The sequence below is a fragment of the Aplysia californica genome, unplaced genomic scaffold (genome assembly GCF_000002075.1).
Source record: "Aplysia californica isolate F4 #8 unplaced genomic scaffold, AplCal3.0 scaffold00831, whole genome shotgun sequence".
Taxonomy (NCBI): domain Eukaryota; kingdom Metazoa; phylum Mollusca; class Gastropoda; order Aplysiida; family Aplysiidae; genus Aplysia; species Aplysia californica.
In genome coordinates this window covers 81,137-106,733 of record NW_004798101.1, presented here as the reverse complement: position 1 = coordinate 106,733, position 25,597 = coordinate 81,137, and the positions used below count along the sequence as shown (strand labels likewise).

Below are 25,597 nucleotides of genomic sequence, written 5' to 3'. Positions count from 1 at the left end.
GCAGACATTTTAATTTTCTTTTAAAGATTGAATCTGTGTGAAGCGGGAAAGATTCTTTTTAATCACTCTGACTACCAATGATAGAGCGCTTCTCTAATTCGACGCTGATGTTTGTGCTTGTACTGGGAGGTATAAATTTTGCTGTAGTTTTTAAGTGCTTGTTAGACCCTTGGCCAGCTCTAGCCACATACCTGTATTTTGATTACTGAAACTTTGGGTAAAGATATTGTGAAATTTGGTAATAACCTCTGTCTATACATGCGTCTTGATAAATTCTCTTAAAGGAAAACTGGTTGTCTAGTTTGAAATAACTGAATAATTTGATGACTTTCATTTTTCATTAAAAAAAAAACCCTACAGGTATAGTGCAACATGAACCTGAACAGATCCAAATGGCTGATGGAGAGGTTTTAGTGAGAAGGACGTATCCGTGTGTTGGAGTCGACATCAAGTGTGGGAAAAACACTGACTTCAATTATGGACCATGGGTTGATAGGCAAAGGTTAGGTCATAACTTTACCAAAATGTTTTTTACTCAAATTAAGTAGGCTATAGTTACATATGGCCTCACTTTGCCTTTAAGTTGGTTAAGACACCTAAGACTTTCTGCCTGTAGAATGATTTCTGTGTTGACCTTGGTCTTTATTCTGTGGAAAGCTGTTTCATATACAAGCTGCTGTCTTTTTGCATGATGGTATAGATAAATGGACTGAAGTGTAAAAGTATGAAAAGTTTTTCTCAGAGTGTATTGGGTCCAAAGACTATGTCTGGAGAATTTGTTGCAATTAAAATGTGATTACAATACTCTCTGCCTCTGCAGTTGCTGCTGAAGCTGCGTTATAGAAGAAGTGGATATTTTTTCATCAGGTGTTAATTATAGTAGTAAAAGTCAAATTTATTTATCCGATCATATTGTTGATTTTCGTCTCGTCCCAATTCATGGATCAGCATGCTAGCTATATATAATGAACATCATGCTTTGCCCACCTTTTCTTCGGCATCGTTTTCTCTCAACTGTACCTTTCCATGTTCCTTTGTTTTGTTTTGTTTGTCATTAAAAGCTTTGGTACGGATGTCTTGATCACTTTGTCTTCATTCTTCTGCTATCCCTTTGCCATTTGCCTTGCACTTTTTGTTGTTGTTGACAATTATTTGAAAATAAATTATTTTGTTTTCTGCTTTCTTTTGTTGACTTTGATGCCATTTTCAGGTCAGTGGGCTGTTTTGTGTGTTTTATGTAATATATATGTGTATATTGGACTTCAATTTTATTATTTTGCTATGGGAGTGGTTAGAGGGTGCTACTGATAGGCCATATTTTAGTTCTTTTCCTCGGTTGTTACATTTTTGTCTGTCTTGCCTTTTCCCAGCACTATGTGAAGTTAATTGTGCTGATGTCCTTCTCTTTTCTCAAACTCAAACTTTAATTACAATAGCATAATGTATCGTTGGCTACATTGCTGAATTGCTAAATAAGATTTATGCGCCTTTTCATATGCATGGTTACCTCTAAATTAAAAATGTCTGTGAAGGTATAACATCATTTGCACAAATTAGTCATTTGGGAATCTAGCTTTAAGTTCTGCCGCCTGTTCCATATTCACAGAGAGCTGATCTGGAAGTTTTTCTACCCTGCGGACTACCAGCCTGTGGTGCCAACTCGCGAAGTGGAACCAGGAGAGAAGAGACAGTACAAGACGCTGGAAGTCAAAATGACCATCAATGCAATTTCCACTATTGACATTCTCTTCACAAAAAATGCTGTAGGTTTTTAAAATATGTATTTTTCATTTGTAAACATGTGAAGATGTATTATATTCGGTAGATTTTAAGCTGTTTAATCTCTCTTTTGTGAAAGGTTCATTTTTTATTCTAAAATACTTGCTTTGTGCATTTTAACATCTAGGTTCTATATTGAAAGGCCATTATCTGTTCAGCATAATATTTTTCATGTCCTTTAGACGCTGTGTTGATTGCAGTGTTTTGTTACCATTCACAGCTTTGGAAGTGTACTGATTTGGAAAAGAGAAGGACAATCTTCATGTTACAGAAGAAGGAGCTGACACTGTGAAAATATTAATATATAGAGCACCATAGATTCTGTGAAAACTAATGGTACCTTTATTTTATTTACCTAAGCTGTACTATTTTCTTCCTATGATTTAGGAGTTACATGATAAATTAGTTTTAACTCAATCCTTTCTCTGATTCTTTTGTAGATGACACAAGCCATCCACATGAATGCAGGGAAAGGATCATATGTGGAAGTGACCATTCCATGGATAATTGAAGAGAATGGTTATGTTACAAAGGTCAAAGGTCAGCTTATGTTGGTTGATGTTACCACCAGCATGTCCTTCAGGTCACTGATCGAGTGTGAGACTTTAGAGGTAAAAGTAACCTCTTTACAGAAATGTATTGCTGTTTTTTGTCCCTGCTTTGCTAATCTTGTTTACAAGTTTGAATTGATTTTTTTTTCTCTATCCCTTTTCTGCTGCATCTCCTGTTCTGTATCCATTGTTTTTCCAACACACTATATGCAGATGCTCACACATAATTTTCTTTTAGAATAAGCACACATACACACATGTAAGCAGGTACTCATATACCCGTGTCACACTTGCTCCTTGCTGTCTATGCCGATGTAGTAACATCTATCCCAGTTTGTAGGTGATCAGCTGTATGTTCAAATATATCAACTTGTAAATAAAATGTACGCTTTTTTTTCTGATTCTCATTCTTTTTAAATTCTGTCTTGAGTTATTCACTTCAAGTCACTCCCCGGCCCCCTCTAAGCTTTGTTATGGTCAAAGGTTAAAGGCGGTTACGGCTTGATACTTTTTAAACATTTGTTCTTAAACATTTCTATCTACTCTTCTATTTCCTCAACATCCTGAAAGATCATTTTAGTCATGATGTGCCTTGAAACAATATCGGACAAACAAATAAGTTGGAATTGATGAGTGTTAAGAAGTGGATCCTTCCTCTAGAACAACAGGAATATGTAGAAAAGAGGATTTTAAAGTACAATACCAATTTAGTTTGTGCATGTTGATGAGTTTATTTAATTTGTAGTATATGTCAAATTAGCATTATGTCAGCTGCTTTCAGGCCGGAACAGAATGGGATAATTGTAGCGCTAAAGAAGTAGAAGGAGCTGATCTCAACCATCGGTCCTTCATATTGCTGTGTAACTGTTTCAGTTTGACCTGAGTGTGGGCTACCCGAGAGAATGGAATGCATGCCAGGAGTGGTACCTGGACCTAACAGCTTGTAAGGCAGTCACTTATCTAATCTTTGATCTCAAGCCATTTTTCTCCGGTAAGTCTGTAGGTACATTTTGAGGGTTCAGTTTAAGAAACTCAAATACCACATTTGTCTAAAATCTACTTTATTTGCTCTTCTTTGGCGGTTGATCTTTCTCAGTCACATATCATTTCGATGTGAGGATTGGACCGGAAAAAAGTTATTACAATCCCATCTTCACATTAAAAAAATATCTGACAGAGAAGAATCTGCTGCCATGGGAAAGTAAAAAAAAAAGATTTAAGAAAAATGTGGCATATGGGTTTCTCGAACTAAACCATTCATTTGTCCAAGAATGTTGTTATTGTTGTTATCCATCCTGTAACTGTGAAGGTTATTTGGCACCCAATTCATCACATTGACTAAGTTTTATTGAAATCAATTCAGCTCTTAAATGGATTTGTTTACTCTTACAGCACATAATCATTCAAAAACAAAATGTGTGTAATCTGCTTTCTATTTCATTAACTACTCTTTTTGGTGACACTGATTTTATGGCACACTAATTTTGCAATGTTTCTTTGGGAGGGGTGACCTGGCTGCTGTTTACTTGGAAGATAAGAATGTGGAGCTCAATATGTCGTTTACACCCGAGTCTCGAAGAATGACACTATGATGATATTGATGATGATAATGATGATGATGATGTTTTATTTTGTATATTTATATTTTTTGTCTGTAAATCAAGCAAGCCTCTCCCTCCTACTCTGCTTTTTAAACAATTATGATGGTAATGATGGTTTAGTGTAGTTTGAAAAAAAATATCTCTAGTCCCGGTTTATTGAATGAAAATCTTTTAAAAGTTTGGCACACCCTAAAATTGTTGTTTCGATAGATAATGGAGTGATGTGATAATTATGTGTGGTCCATTTTTTCTCTTTTGTTCCTTTCAGATTTGATAGATGACTGGTCAAGCAAAGCTGCCCCTGATATTTACACTTTTATCCCGTACACCTGGACTTTGACCCTCATCATCAAACAGTTTGAGATTCTCACCATGGCTAACGAGAACAACTGGGTGGACACCTCGTCTCAGCATCAGGAAAATGGTGAGCCTTGGTTTGGTTTGACATCACAGAGTTGGGGGAAAGAGAGACAGAGAGTCACCAAGTTAACAGAGAGACAAGGAGTTTTTCCTAGATACTGTTTACCCTTCAAGTGTTGGTAACAAGTAGTCTTTAATGTAAGGGGAAATGATATATTTTTCACCATATTACGTTGGAAAATGTTCGAGAACTGGCAAACCAAGCAAGTAAAGGGGATAAATATATACATTTTCAAAACGTAGAATAGAAATAACAAGTCGAGTTCCTTTTTGAAGGAGTTAAAATTTTGGTGATATAAAAAAATGAGATGAATCAAAATAGCAACTTATATTATGGCTGATTAAATTAGCTGCTACACCACAGAACGAAACTTGAGTCCAATTTCATTGACCACTGATGCTTGGAGGACTAAAAGAGCTGTCAAAATCATAAAACAACCAGAGTTCCTTGGCGTGTGAGAATGTCATGCATAAAAACTAGGAAAGATTCATTTTATACGAGCAGAAATAATAATAATAATAATAATTGAGAACACTCAGAAAAATTCTCAGCTTCCGCGGAAGCATACAGTGCAAGCTGCGGATTTCACGCGCTCAAACACTATCAAACTGACAAGATCGTTAACTGTCTATAGCCGGGTACCCATTTCCACCTGGGTGAAGTGAGGAAAATTTATGCAAAGTGCCTTTCCCAAGGACACAACGTCGGGCCCATGACGGGATTCGGACCCTCGACCTTACGGTTGCGAGTCCGAGAGCCTAACCACTAGGCCACCGACGCCACAGAAATCAACTAACAAAAAGTGAGATAACTGCCCTATCGATGTATGCTTTCTTTCACCAGCCATGGCCATTCAGTTTTTCAACTTCTTGCACACTTAGCAACATTCTCTTCACATTCTCTTTCATGCAGTAGAAGTATTAGTATATTGTGACTGCTGATGCCAATTCTAACACACTTCGCCTCTCTTGAAATGAAACAGCTTAAGGGGGCTCGCGGGTCGGGTCTAGGGCCTCGGGGACTAATTTTCTCTCACTTTGAGCACTTTTTATTGTTGGTATTTTCTGATCCCTCTTTCAGTCTAGATTTTATTGACACTAGTCGCTGAATGATTAACATTAACAGAATTCAATTTTATTGAGTTCTACGTTGTGTACTAACATTTTTTATGTTTAACCTTGTTTTTCTCGAAACACCCCTTTTCACCACTTTTTGCTTCCATGAAAAAGTTGTTTCAGTTTGTCTTTAGTTAAAAATGTTGTCCCGTAAGCATCGAGCCCCCTTAATGTCAGTTTTTTTTAATTTATTTCATAGATGAGGCTACCATTGCTGCATTAGTTTTTTTTCAGTCAGTTTCTGCTTTGTTGAACAGGAAAGGGCTTATTTTTAACTGTTCTAATGCAGGTACAGAGCAAAACTGGTTTCATTTGTTTCATCTTTTGTGTCTATAAATATAATTCTTTATATTTTCAGCTCATGTTGCTTTTTGTGGAGAACTGTTGGACTTGTGTGTGACTTTTGACTTCTCAGACTTCATGCCTGTGAAGGTAGCCGTACCTTTGGTCATCAAGGTATGCAACATTAGGATGTCTGTATTTGATTATGTGATCCTTCAAAGTGAGGGTTAATCACTGAACAGTGTTCTATGGCAACCACCTTGTAAACTAAATCGAATTTTCCTTGTGGATATTTCATGCTGTACATTGTCATTTTTCAAGTGATTATTGTAGGTCGTAAGCCACTTAATAGTTTTGATGTGGTAGCCTGTAGCATACTCCCTTTCTTTTGCAATCTCTTTATGCTTAGATTATTGTATCAATCATGTGCACTGAATTTACTATTTGTCATGCATCACTGTAAAGTTATTTTTATTTAGTGCTGAGCCTTGATTTTTGTTATGAATTTATGATATAGTTGCTGGCACTAAATAACAAGATCTTTCAAGTACAGCTGTCATATTATTGTTAGCCATGAAAGCTGTCTTTGTGGTTCCTTACCATCATAGGCTAATTTCCGTGTCAAAAGAACTGTTTTCTTATCTTTTCAGATTTTTTCTTATCTTTTATCATTATCTTATATCTTTATCTTTTCTAAGAATTTGTTGTAACTGTGAGACACAGCTTTAAAGAAAAACTCTGCAATAAGTGTTTTGTGTCTGTGGTGGGTTGTTGATGGGGGCTCCGATGGGGTCTACTACTTCTTATTTTCTGTGTAGCTGGTGTCCTTATTGGCTATAGGATGGCTATTAACTGAGAATATTAGCTATTAGCTAGAACGAGATCCGAAATGATTATGTCTCAAAAGTAAGTTTTTGTTTTTGTTTTTGTTGCTTTCATCAATGTCTACTTTCTGGCTCTTATATGACTTAGATGTGTGGATTGTGGTGTAAACTGAAACCTTTAACTCATGCTGTGCCTTTGTCTGTACCAGGGAGAGACAGCGTACTGTCGGCTGTATCTGCCAGAGAGCAACACCATAAGACATGCTCTCATTGCCATGTCAGAGAACATGCGGGTTGTGGACAAGGAGGGAAACGACACGGGGAAACCATTTGGAGCCACAGATGAGAAGCAGTGGAGGAATGTCACTCTGAAGAGGTGAGAAGCTACTTAGCTCATTGAACCTTGGACCTTGATGTTTTCCAAAACCTCATCCCTGGACTATGCGCAAGCAGTGTACCTCAGGTGTGTCGGCCTAATGAGATGCTGAGAAATACTCACTGGCGTGGTAAACCAGACGTTTGGTATGCTGGAAAAGTAGGCCCTGGGGCGCTTTACGGATCAGGGTGTGGAGAAAGATGCTGGGTCAGGTTACTGGCCATATAGGATGTTGAGAAATACAATAGGTTGGTATAAAGGCCAGGGTACTGATGAATGTATTTAAAGCGTTTGTGACTTTTTCTCAGTGTTGGAGGTGTATTGTAGCCAGTTGTTATGGGAAGTCAGTCTATGTTATGTCTGCTAATCCTCTCCCTGGTTGGATGTTGACATTGTCCTGGCCATCACGAGGTGTACTGTCCAGTTTTATGTTATTTATTCCATATAGTTTTATTTCATGTAACGTTCTCTTTCTGTCATCTCAGCAATGGTTGGGTGGATTGCTGGTCGACGCCGTATGTGTTCCTGACCATCACCTACGTGTACTTCCCTATGCCGCTCCTGCTGTCTCAGTCCTCTGTAGAACGCGGCGCCCACCACAGCATCTCGGCACCAGTGCTGGAGGAAGAACTGCTGTACCTGAATCCTTCGCGGTCCGAGGACCCGGGCTGCTCCACAGACACACAGCAAGGCGGCGGGACCAGCGGCTGTGGTAGTAATGATGGGATGGAGGCGCCCTTTGACCCTGGCAATATGGAGCCTGATCTGATACAGGTGGAGCTGGAAGTCGCTCCGTCAGTTCTTGTGCTGTATGGTTCACTTCTACGTAACCTGTTACATCTCAAGGTCAGAGTTACATGACATATAAATTGTATAAGTGAGAATCTTATTTTCTGTTTGCCTCCTTTTTTTAGTCTCTGTACTTTCATCTGTGTTATTCCCCTCCTACTTCCAAGGTTGTTCAACCCACTGTGAGACTGATTTTTGCATGTCCGGCACATTTTTTTTTCTTTCTAGGATTAAGTGGGCATTGCTCTTCAGGCAGTCAGGTGCCGTGTGAAATATGCTCCTGGTCACAAAAGTGACTTGGTTTTGTTTAGTTTTAGGTTGTGAATATTACTGAATTTGAATAGGGCAGTTGGCCTGATAGGGCCTGCTCTTTTTTTACTTTACACAGTAACGATAGCTTTAATGTGTTCACACTTCTTATATTTTTTGGGGTCCTTTTTTTAAGAAGAGTTAGTCCTCTGTTTCACTTACCACTGAGATCAGTGTACAAACTAGAAATAATTTCAGGTACCTGCAGTCGCTTGCTAAGTTAAAAAAAAAACCCTGCTAAAAACATTGGTACAATAGAAAGGTTCCAGCTACTCTGTGGTCATACCCTTTGTGGCTTGAAATTTGGTTAAATGCTTTTAGCTTTTAACAATACATAGGAAAGTTTGATTCTCCATTTTTCTTCTGAATATTTCTTAATAACTATTGTTTTTCCACAGGAAAACTACTTGGGGGAGTATCAAAAGGCAACAGATTTCAAAGAGAGTCCAAGTAAGATGAAAGATATGGAAGCGAGTTATGTACATGTAGAGAAGCCAGATGACGAAGAAATTGCCTTTGATGCCAGGAAGTACAGACCGTTCTCAGTGACTGTGTCAGTCACACTCCATGACATACAGGCTCACTTAGCCAAGGTAAGGACCATATATTCCATAGAGGTTCCAAATTCACAACTTTTCTTGAATTTCAGAAATCTGAAATGTTCAAAGACTTTTGGAGTCTTTTTTCATGATAACAAGTTTTTCTATTTTTGTATGTGATGTGTGGGTGGTGTTTGATGGATGTTCCAGAGTGATTTCATTATCATCATCTGCCTCTTTCACCCTGATGTTGGGTATAGGCTGCCAAAAGGGCTGTCCACTTTGATTAGTTGGCCATAATCATAGGACTAAAATATGATGCACTTTGTATGTTAATACAGCTCAGAGCAGCTGGTTTTCAGGACATGTTGTAGATCAACAGGGCAGAATGCGGTTTATATTCACAAGTGTAAGTTTCAATGGTATGTTGTTTTTATTCGAACACAGAATATTTTAATGTGTAATGTTTCCTGCTTTTGTCGTTTTTCTGCAATTGACAGAACTGTTCACGGGATAATTTGCCATGTCCGAGTGCCCATGTTGAGCGCCTGTGCTTTGAGCTGGACAAGTCTTTCAAAGAGACAAAGTTACAGTTGTTGCTGTCACCATGTGTCCTGCTGGCAAAGGATCATCTGGAGGTAAGACCTCTCTGTTTCTATTGTATGATTTTAGATTCATAATTTACTGTCTCTAGCTATGAATGTTCAATGTTTCTGAACCTTTTTTCATCGTTTCTATCCCTAAACCAATCATGATTCCCCCTCTTCTGTGATAGTTGAAGAAAATTAATTTGGAGGCATTGCTTTTTCATGGCTTTCGTACTGAACTCACATGGTTGTGGATACTTTAATCTGTTTATATGCACACAGGTTCACAACATCATCATCAACCTTTTTTACCATTGTATTGGGTATGGACTGCCAAGAAGGACGCTTCATATGTCTCTGTTCTCGGCGGTCTTTTTCCACCTTTAGGAAGTTTTGTCCCATATACCTGAGATTTGCTCCCAGATCTCATTCCCAGGTGGATCTGGATCTTCCTCTTTTTCTCCTCTCCAGGGGGCTCCGTCTTAGGTTTTGTGTTGTTGCATTTTGGGCTGACTCCTTAAGCATACGTCCAATCTATTGCCATTTTTTTTTGTTTTACCTAACCGTCAGTTGGTTGTGGTTTGGTTCTCCTCCACAGGTTCACACAGTTTAGGATGTCATAGGATGTTCAAGTATGATAAAAGAGAAATTTATTATGCCTTGGTAACATTTTTCTTCTTTGTCCCCTCCTCAGAGAGGCTCTGAGCAAGAGCATTTACGCGATGGTCATCTGGCCCTGTCTGGGTTACAGGTCAGAGGTCATGCCATGTTCTCTCTGGAGGGGCTCCCCTTAGAGAGTGAAACTCTGGAGTACGGGTGGTTGATTGAAGTGATTGTTGGAGAATTAACCGGCAAACTGAGCACACCTCAGGTATGTACTGTTGTGATGCTTCTTTTCTGCAATTCAGAGTTTAGATTCCTATTTTTCTTTGTGCAAAAAAAGATGAATCATCTATAAATACATCATAATAGGTGGAACATAAATGATCTTGATTTTTGGCTATGCACCTTGTACTTATTTGTGTCCCTGCCGGTCAATATCAGTCATATAAAGGAAATTTCAAAACTGAGTTAATATTATTTTCAAAAACTGTCACCTTTTCCCTACAATTTAAAACAAGAATGAAGTAAATATGACCTTATTTAACGAAAATACAGAACTTTTAATTGTGCGAGGTGAGGAAACACGAAATGGAGAAAATGGCCTCCGAAGTTGAGCAACATGTTTCCAGAGCAATGGGGGTCTTAGAATTGAGATAGAGACTTGAAATGTAGCAGTTATCTTGGCTATGCCACTACAATGTGACATACAGAAGTAGAAAACTATTCATTTACAGAGAAAAAACTTACAAACAAAACAAAATTTTCACGAGAATGGACTTCACGTCAAATGCAGCAAAATATACTATGTACCAGATACTACATTTTCATCTGTTTCATATGAAAGGCCTGTGTCTCCGGAGAATTTTGGTACCATACTTTTACCTCTCAGTCAATGTTTAAGAGAATGGCAACTGTTTCAATTTAACATAATATTGCTGATGTCGCTAACTGGCTGCAACCCCATGATTGACAGATAATTAAAGAGTACTAAGTGCACCAAACATCTCTACATTAACAGAGTACAATCATTATGATAAAGAAATGAAGCCTAATTTTGTTCAAGACTGTGAGATCATTACAAATCAGTATTTTATTACCTCAAACACAATGATCTGTCGTTATTTCAATAAAAATGCCGAACTTTGTCTCGGCCAGGGCCGCATTGTACCCCGAGGTGAGTGAGTCGGCTCTATAGCCTACTGTAGTATACTGAGTGCTCCCCAGAGTTTCGCGGAAGGATTCATGTAAAATAATTCCAAGCCGATGACTTTATTCTAATAGAAAAAGAACTGTTCTTTCTATTGGTACCTTTTTTAACCGGTATTTTACACTTTTCGTGTTAAAAATGATCTTTGAAAACTTAAACACTTTTTTTCAAGGTTTTCTATCCAAACGCCAAAGGCCAAAAATAATAACCATGGGAAACCACGCTCAAAGCTGTATAGTTCTCAGCCAATTAAAAGACGGTATCTAATCATCAATCTTTCTGCAAAGCATTCAAATGCATGGGTGTCCATTTTGAACCGGGCGACCTCGCATTCCGACAGCGAAGGGCTTCCCTTTCCACGGCAATTCTCTAGCTCGAAATAATCGGATATACAAACAACTTACTCTATTGTAATGAAGAAAGTCTGAACTTTTTCAAAATGTTCAGCATTTGGTGTTTTATAGCAAAAGAACAAAGAAACAGAGATCTGAATTACCCCCATTTTACCGAAACCAAGCGCTTGGAGGGCCACAAGTCAGCTTACGTTCCCTTTTTATGCTACCTAATTATATGTTTGCAATAGCACCATAAACACACGAGAGCACACACACACACACTCACACTCACACACACACACACACTCACACTCACACACACACACTCACACACACACACACACATACACACACATACAAACACACCAACACACATACACACATATGCACATAGACCGCCTCTGTGGCCTCTTGGTAAGGAGTCCGCTTTGAGAGATCTAATCGAAAGAAAATGGTAGCGATGATCATAAAAAAACTGTTGAAGATTCCCTACCGCGCGGCAATCTCTGACTGAATATTGACGTCATGGTCACTATTTTTAGTACCGGGGATTCATTTTGTTCAAAACAAACTAAGATTTACAAAATGGGGCGTCATGTGTCCTGCTTCATAACTAAACTGCCAGAAACACATCACTCAATATTGTTTTTCGGTTTGGAAGAGGAGAAGCTTGTGGTTACAACGATACTAAACATGTTAGGGTCACGTGGAGACACGTTGTCATCACCATCTAATTATGAGCTCATTTGGGGCTCATTTCATGAAAAAAAATGGGCCCTACTTTGAGGAAGGTAGGCTACCCTCAAGGAAATAAACCTGATCCGATTTAAAAAAAAAATTTTCTAATGGAAGTCAGAGGGTATTGGTTCCTAACATATTCAGGTACCTGAAAATGTAAAAAGTTTAAAAAATTGATATTTTGACCCAAACATCGTATTTTGAAGACCCGTACCTTCCCTTAAGCAAACAGGGGTCATAAGTGGTAGGATCTTACCAGAGACTGCTGTACTGAAATTGTAGTATTTTTGTATATTGGATTTTAAAAATGCTACTAAATACTAAAATTGCCCAGTTTCTAAAACTATCCAGTGCAATTTTGAACTGGTTGAATTAGAAGTATTTTTATAATCCATTTGCTTAAGTTTTTTTATCACGTCTTTACTTTTTTTTTCACAGCTCCAAAATATAGCAGAATTCCTTCAGAGCTTCATCATGACAATTGAGAATGCAGAAAACAAGCTCCAGACAACACTCCCTTTCAACCGATGTCAGCATATGATCTCTCAGGAGGAGTGCTACGATTCCAAGAAACTCCCCTTTCTGTGCCCGTCTTCAGAAGATGTCAAGTACCAAATGACTCGCGTGTCTTTGGACTTCCTCAACATTTTCTTGGTGGAATCAGGGTCTGCTTTGAATGTGCAGGTATGGGTGCTTGCAGATGTCAAATATTGCCCATGATATGAAAGTAAGAGGTTTGGTTCCATGTTTATGTGGATATGGCAAGTGGTTATGTCTCTTAAGTTTTTCATTCCTTTGATCTTAGAATAGATGGGATAGGTCGCCCGGTCTTATCGGATAAGGAGATCCTTTATGCTTGTCGGGCACTGTAAAGGCACATTGAAAAATAGTTGGCTTGTTGCCGCTGGATGCCTGAGCAAAATTCTAAATTAAACCCTATTCAGAATTTTAAAAAACAACTATTGAAAGTGAAAGTAACTTTAGATAATATCGCAAAAATATGGCGGAAAGGTGAAGGTTATTACATATACGTAGCAAATATCCCCTGTATGTAAAAATCAGTTGCCTTATGGGTTAAAGTACCCGCAGTTTACTACCTCTGAGGTCATGTGGTGGAAGTATGGGATAGACAAAGAATAATGTGTAGTTCTTGTGAATCATTAAGGGAACTGACCTAAGATACTAGTTGAATTGGTCTAATAGTGAGACTTCTATAAAAGTAAAAACTTCCACTGCATTTTGGGTTGTACTCTGCATGTGGGTTTCGTTGGTGGAAAGAAAAAGCACTAAATCCTTTTGTTAAAGAAGGAGAGCCTGATGTTAAAGGAAGTAGTTTCATAGTTTGTTGTGGTTGTACTGGCTCAGTTTTGTCCCTATTAAACATTTAGAAATTACTTGGATTTATCCTGTTGCCAGAAGTTTAGAAGTTCAAAATTTATGAATAAATAAATCAATTGTGTGGATTTTGGGTTTTTATCCTCCATCTGGTCTTGTAGTTTCATTCCACATAAGTCTTAGTGATCCATAAATATTTTTGAAAAGTTTATGGGGCTTATTTGTAGTCCCATTTCAATATTTACAGAAAAATCACACTACTTCATTTTATCTTAATCCCTTGGTTGTCTAGCTAAATTCAGTCTATCTCATTCCCTTAGGGGCAATACAGCTCTGTATCCTTTTAGGCACATATGGCTGTCATATATATATGTGTGTGTGTGTGTGTGTGTGTATGTGTCATGAGCAGTAGAATCAGACGATCGTCAATTTTTGGTTATGTGGAGTTATTGGTATCATCTAAAAGCTTATTCATTTGCAGTCCTTTCAATGAAAAAAAAATACCCTGTATCTTGTACTGAAGTCGAGATATTTACGATTGAAGAAGGTGGGGTCGCCTGGTTTCAGTGGTAAAATTACTGAGAAAATGGCCTCAAAACCTCTGTAACTTCAATAGCTTGAGAGTTGTTGAAAACTGAAAAATTACATATTTTTTATACGGACAGTAAAGGTGTTGAGCCAAAAAACAAAAATTCAATAAAAATTGCCAAACTGGCAGAAAAATGCCTGTTTTTTCGATTTTATTATTTTGATGAGCGCCTGATTTCACCATGATGCCTCACATGTTTATATATATATATATATATATAGTGTTGGCACTTTTACTCAGGGGTGGGGTAATTGCTGCAAAGGAGTCTTTATCATTTCCTCCTGTACTGCTTGTCTTTCAATGTTCAGCATTACCAAAGAAGTCCATAAGTACTGAGCTAAGGGACAAACTGTTGGCCACCAAGAGAACCCAGGGAAAGACTGTAGTCTTTGTCATAGAACAGACAGGGATCAATGTCTGAAGAAGACCCCTAAAAAGTATTATATTCATTCAGCAATTCCCCCCCCCCCCCCACTGTCTCCTTTTCTTTCAGGTTCACCCTGTGCGTCTTGCACACTGCAACCTGCATGGCCCCAGCACGCGAGCTGGCATCACTGGCATGATTGAGAAAGTGGAGCTGAAGCAGTATGTGTCCTGTACCTCCCCGGGCAACAACCTGCACAACTGGCTAGAGGCTGGTGGACTGAGCATGGGCCCAGTCATGTTGGAGGCCGCCATGGCCCTAGCTCACCCACAGCTCTATCAGGTGGGTGCAGCTGGATTTTTGTTGTACTGAAAAAGACATGTTTTTGGATGATGCTCTTAGAATGTTGAATTGTGTGATGGGATGTTTTGTTTGTTTGAAACCCCCCCTACATGAAGATTCAAAGTGAATGTGGCCTTTTTGTCTATATTGACAGATATTATTTTTCTCTTTGCCCTCTGTCTTGGTGAACCAATTCTCTGATATTGGTCAATGGAAATACTAAAGTGTATTTGTAATTAGTTGTATTTAATTGTTCCTAGAAAATTTCGCTATGACTGAGGAGAGGCTGATAAAGGATAGAGACATGATAACAAGTATTATGCAAACTGCAGTGGTGATGATGGTAGTGACAATTTTGCCAATGATGATGTGAAGTGGATATGGTAATCATCTACATACACTATGGCTACCTGTTTTCACGAATAGTAATATATCAGGTTTGTATAAGATAAGATATGGAAGTGATTGTATGAGTAAGTCCTAAAAAATCTTTTATCTCAAAAAGGGGTGTACAAATAAATATAAACACCGAGTCGGATAGGATAAGATAACATGTTACTGGTCCTGCTTTAGAAAGAATGGTCTGAGGTAATAAGGGTTCAGCTTCATTTTTTATTATAGCTTATCATTCTCTAAAAATAACAATATCTTCTCAGAATCCATTTCATCAATATCATATTTTATAGGCTACCTATCCTCCTAAAAAAAATAAGCACTAATTCTTGAATACAAGTAAGTTTGCACATTCTTTTTTATATCTCTTTTTTTTCCGTATAGCTTTAATGGCACTAACTTCTTTAAATGATTATGGATTCATTCATTTGTGTTGTTTCAAGATCATTGAGTCTCATAAATTGCCATTGCAAAATAGCAAGGTATCATTCAGTCATGATCAAAGAAAATCAGTATTTTCAGTGACTCAATTTCAATAAGAGAGAAGCATTGAGAGTAGCATCTTGTAAACATTTGAGGTTTTCATAACATAGATTTGATTGAGATGGTTTCTAGGATATGAATTTTGACCATGTTAACTGTTACTATTGTGACGGGAAGCATACATCCTTCCTGGGAAAGTGTCACAGTTTTTTAATCTCTAAAGAAAACATGACGGGCACAGAGTAGTGACCGGTGTCGTATTTCGATCACTATTTTTTAAAGTCTGAACTGAATTTTGTTGTCTCGACAGAACCAGGACAGATTTCTTCGGCTCCACGACAACAAGACCAAACGTTTGTGGTTCCTATGGCAGGAGGCTGACCTGTTCTCCGCACCTCCCCCTGCAGTTATCGGCAAATGTGGTTGTCTTGGTGGATGCGTGTTCTTCGGCAAAAACAAAAATGGGCTCACATTTTTTAAGCTGAAACGGCACAGAGAGGGAAGCCATGTGGCAGTACCCCAGGTTTGGATACAATTTCTATTATTCCATTACATGTATATATGTTAAGATATTGCCTATTAATTCAGCAAAGAGGGTATAAACATGGCTCTTTCACCATGCTGCATTGTATGATGCTTGCCCTTCTTTCCCTCTCTTTGATTGCTCTTTTGTCAGTGTAATTTGTTATAATTATTCTTTTGTTTGTTCTGAACTTCTTTTCTGTTTCACAATGATCTAACTTCGTGAAAACTGGCAGTTGTCATAGTGATATGTTACTGTCATGAAGAAAGAGCTTTAATAAAGGATTATTTTGAACAGTGAATCTATGCTTTAAGTTCTGCATCATATATTGTAACAGTGATCCTTTCCATTTCATGCTACAGGTCTGCAAAGATGGCAGTGATCCTGGTTTTGGTCAAAGCCTACTACATGCAGGGAAGTTGGTGTTTGAGACCAGCACCATGGCTCTTCGCATGTCTCCAACCAAGACTCCCACGGAGAATAATGGCTTTTCCTTCACTCGAGGCTACATGAGTGAGCTTGCCAGTCCTGAAGGAGGGGAAGAGAACTGCTGCATGCAGGGTAAGGTGCCTCGTCTCAGCCTCTTGCTTACCTATCCATTATTATTTTCAAACTATGTTACTTATTTACATGTTGTTAATTTTAAGCTGTCACTGGTAACAAGTTCCCTAAATGTCAACTCATGAAGCAGCTCAAAACTGGCCCAGCTCTCATTTAGAATCATATCTTGTCAAAATATGTACACACTGTTAATATTGCAAACTCAGAACTGGCTCCTTTTCAATTTTGGTTTCCGTTTAACTGAACTATATGGCTACAGTTGAACTTATGTTCAGTTATTTTGTTGTGGGATCTCTTTCTAGCCTCTCATGGACAACAAAACTGTGGACAGTAATACTCACATCCTAAATTTTTTCCGTTTGACTTGAATGCTCCGACTACACTGCTTTAATGATTCATTAATTTATTGCTTGCTTCAAAGTCCTCTTTTTTAAATGCTTTTTCATCTTGATTATGGTGAAATGAATTTTTGTATAAGAGAGAGGGTGTGGTAAAGGATTTTATATGGAAATACATTTCCTTATTGGTTGCTGACAATCTCAACAAAAAATTCTTTTGTTTATATCCTACATGAAAGTGGCATGTAGAGACTGCTAGCAAGATTTGACACAATTATAAATGCAAGATAAGCATAGACTTAATTAAGCTTGCAAAACTCAGAAAATAAACAGTCACCACCATGTTTTCTCTTGTCATTCCAGTAGTTCGGCCCGGTGAAGGTGGTATCACTCTGTCTGATGAGCTGAGGCCAAAGTCGACGTTCAGCGACACTCAGACCCTGCTCCCCGGCAGTAAGACTGGGGAAGTACGCAGATACAGCAAAGACAAGCTGCTCATTCGTCAGAGCTCCTTGCCCTCGGCGGCAGAAAAGTTACCCTCCTCACAGCAAACTGCTGCAGTTGGGTTCGGTGAGCAAGCATTTTTATTTCTAAAGTGCAAGGATTGTAATTTTGTTTAGAGCAAATATTTTTATGTCATGAAGAGCGGAGCCTTACCTTTTGAGATCACTTTTGTAATTTTAAGCTAAATTCATGTTGAAGTATTTGCTCTTTTTTATCATTGAAAGTTTGCTTTCTCTGCTATTGTCAATTTCAATATGGAGTTCATAGTTCATTAGTCTACTGGCATATCATCAAAAGCATGGACTTAGATCGAGAAATAACAAGACTGTAAAAATGTGATTTTTTACAGAAACAGATCTGCCAAGTACTCCTATATAATATGAGCCCTCCAATTTTTTTTTCTCATAGAAAAAACACAGTCAGATTTGCATCTTTTTTTTTTTTTCTTGAATTCTATTTTCATCGGTCGTACACAACTTATAGTAAATGATGTGAAAATACACAGGTGTTTTTACACTATGTGAATAACATGACATAAATGAATAAATACACATTTTTATTTGCTTTCAGAAATGCGCTCAGGCTCCAAAAAAGGCCGCAGGGCTCGCCCGCCTCCCTCTGGCAGTCCAGCGTCAGTGACCAGGCAGGGCAGACCGCCTTACTACAAGCCCATCCCTTCCGAGTCTTTGGACTCGTCTTCCCCTCCTAGCGTTCTTGGGGCTCCCCTCATCCGACCTGATTCAAAGGTCAGCATGGACAGTGTTTCTTACTTTACTGCTTCAGAGGAAAACTCAGACTCGGATGGGAATCTCACGTTGACCCCAAAGAAGGATTCGTTACCGGCCACTGGTAAGTGATGGAAATTAGGGCAGTAATTTACATTTCTTGTTTCTGTTCCCGAACTTTTTGCAGTAGTCATACATGAAGGAGAAAACTGTTAAAACTTTCAAGTAGTCTCATAAAGTCTTCACCTTCATACAGGCTGGGTATCTAAAGTCTTGGACTGACAGTAATTTGGTTTAATTTCAGCTTAAATCGAAATGTTTCCTGTACGCAGGTGTTCTTGTATTTTTTTGGGGGTTTCTCACTATTATATTTACAGCATTTAAAAAAAGTATTTGCCTGAGGTGGTGCTAGATTTTCAACTTGTTGATCCTTTTAGCTTTACTCTTTGACCTATGCTTTTTCATTTAGAGTGATGTATGGTTGTTTTTGTGAAGTCTCTCTTTATGCTAATTGTATGAATACACTAATGTTTATCTGAAGTAAAATTAAACAAATAACGAGATCTTCATATTTCCTTATTGTATAATACCAGATATTTGTTAGAATGAAAGTTTGTAGTCTCAAATTCCTGTGGCCTACGTACTCTTATTTAATGCATATAGTCGGCCAGCTGTTGAGATGAATGAAGCCCAAAATTTTGAATTAAAATTTTTTTTTGCGATTTCTTAATTCAAGGTATCGGTTGCATATAGATCTAGTCATGAAATATTTGGTAAAAATTCAAGTTCTTGATGTTGAAAAGAGCAAGAAAAGATACATAACATAGGTACAATTTGTAAAAGAAGTGAAACAGATTTTTCCTCTCTCCTTAAAAATTTTTCTTTCTTGGCTTAGGACATTTGAACAGCTTGTGATTTATCCTGCCCATACCTTTTAAAGCAGGGACAATAGTTATGTGGCAAAGAAGTGCTTTATGTAAAATTAAGTTTATAGTGTTCTCAGACACCTTTGGCAATGTAATATTCTCAGTTGCTTTGTTTTTTTTCTTTTAACACAAGTTCCAAGTTTTTTATTTTTTTGCTTTCAGTCATTTAATGTCTTTTTCTTGATCTCGTTAAAGGTTTTGAAGCAGATGAAGACAGCTACCCCAGTACAATCAAACGAGCTGCCCCAGGCCAGCCCTCGGGTCTGAGTTCTGTATTTGGCAAGAAAGGTCTCCACCAGTCTTCCTCAAGCGTGTCATCAGAAGACAGCACATTGTCCTACTGCTCTGCCCTCACCGACCACGACAGCGAACTGACCGGGAGTGAAGTTGATGAGGAGGAGGAGCTCCTGGACATGATCAATCTGCACAGTCACATGGACCTGCCCATCACGGAGTCCCCCTTACTGCTCTCCTGTTACTCCCAGCATCTGTCACATTATTATTGTCAGGTGAGTGAGTGGATTAATGAAAGACTTGAATGAGGTTTAGGGAAATAGAGGTTGAAACACCTGAAATCTACAAACGGAGTGGAAACTTCTAGTATTCCAGCACCTTGTTCACCATGGAATGAGCAGTAATGGGAGTGCAGCTTTCTGCTGTGCCTTTTTATCCTAAGAGAAATGTTGAAATACAAAATTTGAATTTTTTTAAAAAGTGGCAACGCCTACTCAAGAAGTCCTCTTTAATATGATGATTTTTCTCTCCCAACTTAAGTTATACGTGTCATGACGCTGTGGAATCAGGCACTCGTCAATTTTCGGGCATTTGGAGTTATTGATATCATCCTAAAAGTTGTTCATTTGCCTTGCTTTCGATTTTAAAAAATATTAATTTATCTTGAATAGAAGTCGAGATATTTGCGATTGCAGGTGGGGTCGCCTGGTTTCAGAGGTAAAATTAGCGAGAAAATGGCTGCCAAAGTTTGGTGACTTCCATAGCTTAAGAGTCCTTGGAAACTGTAAATTTAAATCTGTTATGCCTGTAATCAACGTTTTTGAAAAAAATTCACACACAAGAGCATTTTTGAATGGACATACAAGGTGTTGAGCAAAAAAATATAAGATTCGAAAAAAATTTCCATACTGCCCGAAAAATGCCAATTTCTCAGATTTCATTCTTTTCCTGATTTCACCACAAGGCGTCACATATGCTTTTAGTTTCAGTCATACTAAAAATCACTTCTGTAGTCAGAGTCTGAATTCTCTTCATTATCAGTTGTAAACACACACAGGCACACGCAAACACACACAGGCACACGCAAACACACACACAGACACACACACACTCTCTCTCTCTTTCTCTCCCTCTCTCCCTCTCTCTTTCTCTCCGACACTTACGCTTACACACACACACACATGCACACACACATGCACACATACACTCGCACACACACACATATAATATATACACACACACTCACTCACACACACACACACACACACACACACACACACACACACACACACACACACACTCACTCACTCACTCACTCACTCACTCACTCACTCTCTCGCGCACTCGCGCACATGCGCACACGCGCACACGCGCACACACAGGCACACACAGGCACACACAGACACACTCTCTCTCTTTCTCTCCCTCTCTCTTTCTCTCCCTCTCTCTTTCTCTTTTACACTTACACACATACACATGCACTCACACATATGCACACATGTACACACACATGCACACTCACATGCTCACATACACTTGAACTCACACATATATATACACACACACACACTCACACATACACAAACACACACACTCACTCACTCACACTCACACACACACATACGCACACACGCACAGACGCTCACTCACACACGCACGCACACACACACAGCTTCACATATACATGCATGCACACTGGCTCACATTTAGTGGCAATGAAATGAGTGCATGTAATTGTGTGGTTAATCAGTTCAAACATTCTAAATTTAGAACTGTACTTTTATATTTATAGAACCGATAAATAGTGTGCACCATACTTTTTACTCCCATAAAATGTGGCCAATTTTTTTCCTTTAGGACTGGGCCTCTACAGGCCCTCAGCTGGCAGTGTATTCCGGCCGTGGCCAAGGACTGACCTCTGTCCAGTCTGAGTACTCCCTTTCATCTGCTGGTCACTCCATCTACAGTGCTGGAGCTGCCTGGACACCTCACTTCCTCAAGGTCAAAGACGGTTTCAGTGTGAATGTCATGAAGCCGCGGGCAGACATGAAGGTATGAGTGAGTTCAAAGGTGTAGCTAGGTTGTCAGTGTTTTATTTTCTTTTTTTTTCATGTGTGTGGGGGCGTTAAACCTATACCATTTCTCCATTTCTCCAGAGATGTTCGAATTTTCCTCTCTGTGTCATCAAGGAAAATTGTGTGTATGTCTTTATAGTGGGTTTCTATTAGAACTGAAAAATAAATTTAACTTAAAATTTGTCCGTAGAATAAGGAAACTTTGTAATATCTAACACTTCCTTGTCTTTTTTATATTATAATTACACTGTTCAAAACATCCATTTGTCTAAGACAATCATTTTTCTCCTTGGCAATAGGTGGCAGTCTTGGACAATCTTGATTGTGATGTAAAAAAATGCAATGGAGGAAATTCGATGTGGTCATTTGTACAGTTGGTTATCTTGGACAAGTGGTCATTAGAGCAGGTTCGACTGTATTGTCCATAAGGAATTATTTACAAAAAGAAGTATTACATAGCTGTTTCCTTTCCAGAAACCGTCGCCAACAAGCATCGCGGCCGATCTGTTCAATGTGAAGGCTACGATGGACAGGGAGCACTGGCAGCAGACTCATCCTAATGCAGGTTCAGAGAGGTTTTGTTCATTTTTTTAGGATATCATGTTGCTGAAAGCTCCTGGAGCTATGAAATATTTTGTTTTCTGTCAAACTGACACTTTTTTGTTTGACTCTTTCTGTTCATGCCTTATCGAAAAGAATAAATGGAATGCCAGAAAGACAATAGTTTTAGATTTGGATGTAAAAAATACATTTGGAGCTGCAGAGACTCGTGAATCGTCACTTTTCATATATGAGAAGTGCCTCTTTTCCAGATGTTTTGTGTTTGTTGAAAAGAGGTGAAGTATTGAAGACTCAGTTGTTCTTGTATAGCTCATTCAAATTCGTCTTACCGCAGTTAATACAGGATAGAAACAAATTGCTCTGTTTAATCTTTCTGGGTCTTTGCATGCCAGTCTACGAGTTAAGCGATCAACAGAATCTAAAAGCACATTCATAAAAGTCACTGCAAACTAATGTTCCGACACATTTTCTTTGATGCAAGCCTTATATGGGTAAAAAATAATAATGCGATTTACAGCATACTCCTAAAACATTTAAAAGTTGACATACTTTCCACAACACCACACTTTAACGTTCGCCTGAGAAACACGATTCAAGAGACGGAGTGAGTATTTTTGAGACTCACGAGGAGCACGTTGAGACGTCTAGACTGCTGGGGGATGAAATTGACAAGCTTACACTGAAATGTGGGGGCAGGACGGTGTCGCTGTCCCAAAATGAGAAATTCGTAAGCAAGGTTACTGTAAGTCATTTATTTTAGTGATCCCGTGAATGCATCCAAAGAGCGTTTATTAATATAGGGCCCAAAGAGAAAAACTATTTTATTACTGGGTCAAGATTAGAAAAAAAATTTTGTTTGTTTGGTTGCTGGCCTGCAGAAGTGCCATGCAAAATTTCGGCCGCATAGGTAAATTCCTCAATGAGCTAGAATTTTTTAAACATTGTCAGACAAAAGTGAGTAAGCTATAATGAAAATTTATGTATCCTAAAAATTTATGTATGTAATGTGTATTTATGACCGACAAGAACTTGTAAAGATGTTACTGTGATAATTCCATGCTAAACATATGTAGTCCAGTATATGGATTTTGGGCTGCTTTTTTTTTCTGTTAGTGACATTAAATGTTTATGCTGGATGGTTTTAATGCAAGTTGTTTGACTACTATATGGAAGTCCCCTATTTTCTTGTCTTTTCTGGAATGTATTTCCTTTAAGGACATTGCAGTGATGGAGGATCAGGTATGTAGTAGGTTATTACACTTTACTTGAATAATTTCTATGTAGAATGCAGGCCCGGGCTGTTCTTCATAATTCGGCAGAAAAGATTTAATTCAGTTGTTTCTATTCCCACTATCAGAAGCATTCTTCCTTGAATATTATACCGGTCTGTGTGTTTTTGTGTACCTTGCAGACAGCACCAGTTCTGCAGACAATGTGTCTAAAACCACCGCTGTGGTCCAGTTGTCGGGTTCTTTGGATGTCCTGGTCACACCACTGTTGCTGGAAGCCTGGCAAAGGTTGGTTTGGCTTTGAAGCAGTTCATTTTTGTCGCTCAGCAAAAAAGAATATTTTTGTGAAAAACTTTCCAGGTAAACTTTTCATGTTGAAAGGCCCAGTCTTTACCATCTGTGGTTCCAAAAGTCATTTGTTCCGGTAGAATCTAATACTTTGAAATCGTCATGTAAGGCCTTCACTGAAAGATGCATCATGTCAGACTGCAATTCGTGGGTGGTTGATGGGTGTTCTGGTGTGGTTTGCTCCTTCTTTCCTATCAGACATCTATCGTCCTTATCTCCCCTTCTTCTTTTTTATGTTTGTTACTCCCTTGTAACACCTCTAATCTTCTGGCGCTCATATGACCTTATGCAGTTGTGAGCGCTGTAAAACCTCTACCAAAACTAAAACTAAACTAAACAGACTGCAATCTGAGAATCCTGATTTGACTCAAGTAGGTTTACTTTTATTGTGGGTCATGTGAGGACTTCCCAGAGCTCTCTCATCTCTTGGCCTGGTTGTATGAGAGATAGACTCAGAAGTTCTGCTTCCAAAATAACCTTCCTGATTGCCTTCAAATCAAAGGGTCTGTCAAAAATAATCTACCTAAATTTGGCTTCAAATCAGAGGGTGTCTCTTAAATATTCTTCCTACATGATGTCTGATGTCGTTCATAATGTCATTCTTGATAACAATAATACTAACTCCTTGAATTTTCATTATTTTTTACTGGGTTTTGTACTGATCTACAGATATGTGGAGGCAGTCACCCCAACTCTGTCCAAGCTACACCCATCAGCTCTGATAGACGGCCTCCACAGCCAGTGCCTGGACCGATTGAAGCAGCAGAACAAACTGAAGAAAGGCAAAGGCAGCGAAGAGAGCAAGGAGGGGCAGGAGGATGAGCTGCAGGCCTGTGGTGATGTCACTCCAGTCAAAACCTCCTCTCTGCAGGCTCTTTTCACGTTGCCAAAGGTAAGAAAGAATGGACCCAGAAAAAATGTTATCCTTAATAGAGAAATGCTCTCTGTTCTTCATGCAAATGTTTTGTAGTACCATGGTTTCTACAGCGCAGTGACCCTTGTGCTAGGGTTAACATGTCTTTGTCAGAAACTGTTACCCACTTGGACATTAACTCTTTTTGACATTGCTTGATTTTTTTGACAGCGTTTATATACCTCTTGGCCGTTAGTCTCTCAGATTGATTGAATTCAGACCAGCTCACCTAGCTCCAACAATGGTTCATTTGCTAGTGAAAAACAGAATACTTCCTAAAGAAGTAAAGAGAGAAATACGGAAAAATTAAAAGTGAAGTCTTTATGGACAATCTTTTACAGTGCGTACAGTTTGGTAGAAATATTAACTACATTTTCAAAGATTTGTATGGGATAAAGTCAAAGTAAGTTATCAACTGTTAGTTATAATTTTATGGAGTGCACAAAAAAGCAGTAGCAAAAATCCATTGTAAAGATCAATGAAGGTCTTTGTTTTTGCAAGCACACGGCATTGATAAATAGAAACTTTGATGTGAGAAGTAACATTTTTGAATTATATTTCAAAATACGGATAGAAAGACAAGAGTAGTGCTCCCTTTGAATAATGTAATGATTGTCATGAGTCATGTTGTGAGTGATGCTGAGAACTGATGAGCTCCTGTCTTCCTCAGATCAACATCTGTGTGCTGCAGGCCTCCATTGTGGAGGAGGTGATTGCCTTCTCTAACCTGGGCACTGCCAGTGATCTGACTGCTGTATCATTACTAGCTGTTTGCATTGATGGCATTCGCTGCCAGCTACTTTCCAACAATCACTCGTGCAAGGTGGGTTGCCAAAACCATGAAACATTGAAGACTGATGTATAAAGCAGGTTTCTCAGCTGTTTAGTTTAATTCCTTATGCTAACACACAACAGCAAATGGTTTTTCAGCTCTCCTTTCTTTTTCAACTTTCTGAAATAAAGAATTGATTGCACCGTTACATGTAAATTGCTACTGCTTAGATACAGGTAGATTTTAGTTTAAGTTCACTTGTTGGCATCACTGGATGCAGAGTTGTCCCATGTATTCAATAACATAGACTTCTACTCTTTGAGCCT

At 38.6% G+C, this 25,597-nt stretch overlaps 1 protein-coding gene across 3 annotated transcripts in view; it reads left to right on the top strand.

Annotated features, from left to right (window-relative positions):
* The window catches only part of LOC101848471 (transmembrane protein KIAA1109 homolog), a 104,466-nt gene that overhangs the window by 16,238 nt on the left and 62,631 nt on the right, over positions 1-25,597 (top strand). For 2 of the 3 annotated variants that reach the window (XM_035972757.1, XM_013088907.2), the window contains exons 9-31: positions 361-502; positions 1,607-1,763; positions 2,220-2,390; positions 3,204-3,321; positions 4,200-4,355; positions 5,826-5,923; positions 6,783-6,949; positions 7,435-7,795; positions 8,446-8,640; positions 9,087-9,224; positions 9,868-10,044; positions 12,495-12,740; positions 14,474-14,686; positions 15,873-16,085; positions 16,448-16,646; positions 17,348-17,554; positions 18,059-18,337; positions 19,335-19,648; positions 21,231-21,425; positions 21,923-22,013; positions 23,421-23,526; positions 24,256-24,478; positions 25,170-25,322. In XM_035972757.1, coding sequence (XP_035828650.1) covers positions 361-502; positions 1,607-1,763; positions 2,220-2,390; positions 3,204-3,321; positions 4,200-4,355; positions 5,826-5,923; positions 6,783-6,949; positions 7,435-7,795; positions 8,446-8,640; positions 9,087-9,224; positions 9,868-10,044; positions 12,495-12,740; positions 14,474-14,686; positions 15,873-16,085; positions 16,448-16,646; positions 17,348-17,554; positions 18,059-18,337; positions 19,335-19,648; positions 21,231-21,425; positions 21,923-22,013; positions 23,421-23,526; positions 24,256-24,478; positions 25,170-25,322 — 4,319 coding nt within the window. The remainder of the gene's footprint in view (positions 1-360; positions 503-1,606; positions 1,764-2,219; positions 2,391-3,203; positions 3,322-4,199; positions 4,356-5,825; positions 5,924-6,782; positions 6,950-7,434; positions 7,796-8,445; positions 8,641-9,086; positions 9,225-9,867; positions 10,045-12,494; positions 12,741-14,473; positions 14,687-15,872; positions 16,086-16,447; positions 16,647-17,347; positions 17,555-18,058; positions 18,338-19,334; positions 19,649-21,230; positions 21,426-21,922; positions 22,014-23,420; positions 23,527-24,255; positions 24,479-25,169; positions 25,323-25,597) is intronic. The other variant, XM_035972756.1, reaches the window with a different exon arrangement.